At 40.6% G+C, this 1,661-nt stretch overlaps 1 protein-coding gene and 1 long non-coding RNA gene across 6 annotated transcripts in view; one reads left to right on the forward strand and one right to left on the reverse strand.

Annotated features, from left to right (window-relative positions):
- The window catches only part of nvl (nuclear VCP like), a 33,892-nt gene that overhangs the window by 14,897 nt on the left and 17,334 nt on the right, over positions 1–1,661 (forward strand). For all 5 annotated transcript variants that reach the window (XM_032527472.1, XM_032527474.1, XM_032527473.1 and 2 more), the window contains exon 13: positions 747–891. In XM_032527472.1, coding sequence (XP_032383363.1) covers positions 747–891 — 145 coding nt within the window. The remainder of the gene's footprint in view (positions 1–746; positions 892–1,661) is intronic.
- Positions 1–1,661, reverse strand: part of LOC116696480 (uncharacterized) — a 13,270-nt gene that overhangs the window by 6,185 nt on the left and 5,424 nt on the right. The gene's annotated exons all lie outside the window — the stretch shown is intronic.

The following is a 1,661-nucleotide window of genomic DNA, read 5'->3' on the forward strand; positions in this document are numbered from 1 at the left end:
TATCTGTAAAGTGTCTTGAGATAACTCTTGTTATGAATTGAATTGTAGGGTTGTAAGGTACTATGAGCTCTTTAATAGATGGTGCCTGACCATGAAGAGCTTTGTAGGTGAGAAGAAGGATTTTAAATTCTGTTCTAGATTTTACAGGAAGCCAATGCAGAGAAGCTAAAACAGGAGAGATGTGGTCTCTTTTCCTGGCTCCTGTCAGAACACGTGCTGCAGCATTCTGGATCAGCTGAAGAGTCTTTATGGATTTTTTTCGAGCAGCCTGATAACAACGAATTGCAGTAATCCAGCCTAGCAGTAACCCTGAAGGCACATTTGAAGTTTGAAGTTATTAGTAGTTAGTATTTCTTTTTATGAAGATAGTAACTGTGGTCACCATAGCAATGTGGATTATCTTCCGCAGCACAAATGCAAAAGATTAATACACCTAGGTGACCACCAGCCGCGGTATATTGTTATAAAGCATAGCGCTGGCAAGTATTTTTTTTCACCTAAATAAGCCACTGCACAGACAAACACGTGCCCTTGTGCAGACCTAAATTCACAGAGTCAGATGTAGGTAGCATCACTGTCACTCATCCCCAATCTGATACCACTAAATAGGCTGATTGAGGAGCTGGTGGATATGTCATATTAAGCAAAAGGTAATGTGACTGTCAATACTTAGAAAATAGAAGAAACATGCCTAATATGACTTCCAAAGGTGAAATGATATTTTCCTGGTGCTTGCCTCCCGACAGACTTGAACAGTCTGACAGAGACGGCTCAGGTCCTGGTCATCGGCGCCACCAACAGGCCAGACTCCCTGGACCCGGCCCTCCGCCGAGCCGGGCGCTTCGACAGAGAGATCTGCCTGGGTATCCCTGATGAAGCAGCTCGTCTCAGGTCAGCCTTTTATGATTATAAAGAAATGAGGATATTGTGCTAAATATGGTAGCCATGATAATGTAGATTATGAATCTACACACACTAATTTCACTTTGGCCTCTACTTCAGGGGTCTTTAACGTTTTTTAAGCCAAGGATCCCTTAACTGAAAGAGAGATGGAGCAGCTACTACATATATTGTATAAATTGAAGTTGCATATGGGCCTACAATAAGGTGTAGGGTGGCCTACAGCCTTACTTATGGCCTACACATACCTTTTTGCATAGACTACTAAGCTATTAAAATAGCCTAATAATTATCGGGATGATTTTATGAATCTTATTTTAATGTTAAAACATACATGTGGCCAAGTGAATCCTTAGGATTAACTTTATCTGTGGATGGCTATTTTAAGAACTACCTCACCGCCAGTTAGCCTAGGGCTCTATATGACCTAAAATCAAAATCACGATTAATTGCGCTTTTTACCTCAATAACAATAAATGAACTTAATCTAAAAAATAATCTAAAAATACATTAACCGTTTCAGAATTTCAATTTTCGATTAATCCCCCAGCCCAAGGTTGTACAGTAACACTGGGGCTTTATATTTGCTAATAGTGTAGTGGATTCATGTTAAGTTTTGAAAAAAACTGTAAAAGATTATTTGGAGGTGCCTCCTGCATTGACTCTTGAGGACCCCCTAGGGGTCCCTGACCCCTTGTTGAAGTTGCTTGCTGGATTTGTCATAACTCCATATACAGTGCCTTGCGAAAGTATTCGGCCCC

The sequence above is a fragment of the Etheostoma spectabile genome, chromosome 10 (assembly GCF_008692095.1).
Source record: "Etheostoma spectabile isolate EspeVRDwgs_2016 chromosome 10, UIUC_Espe_1.0, whole genome shotgun sequence".
Taxonomy (NCBI): Eukaryota; Metazoa; Chordata; class Actinopteri; order Perciformes; family Percidae; genus Etheostoma; species Etheostoma spectabile.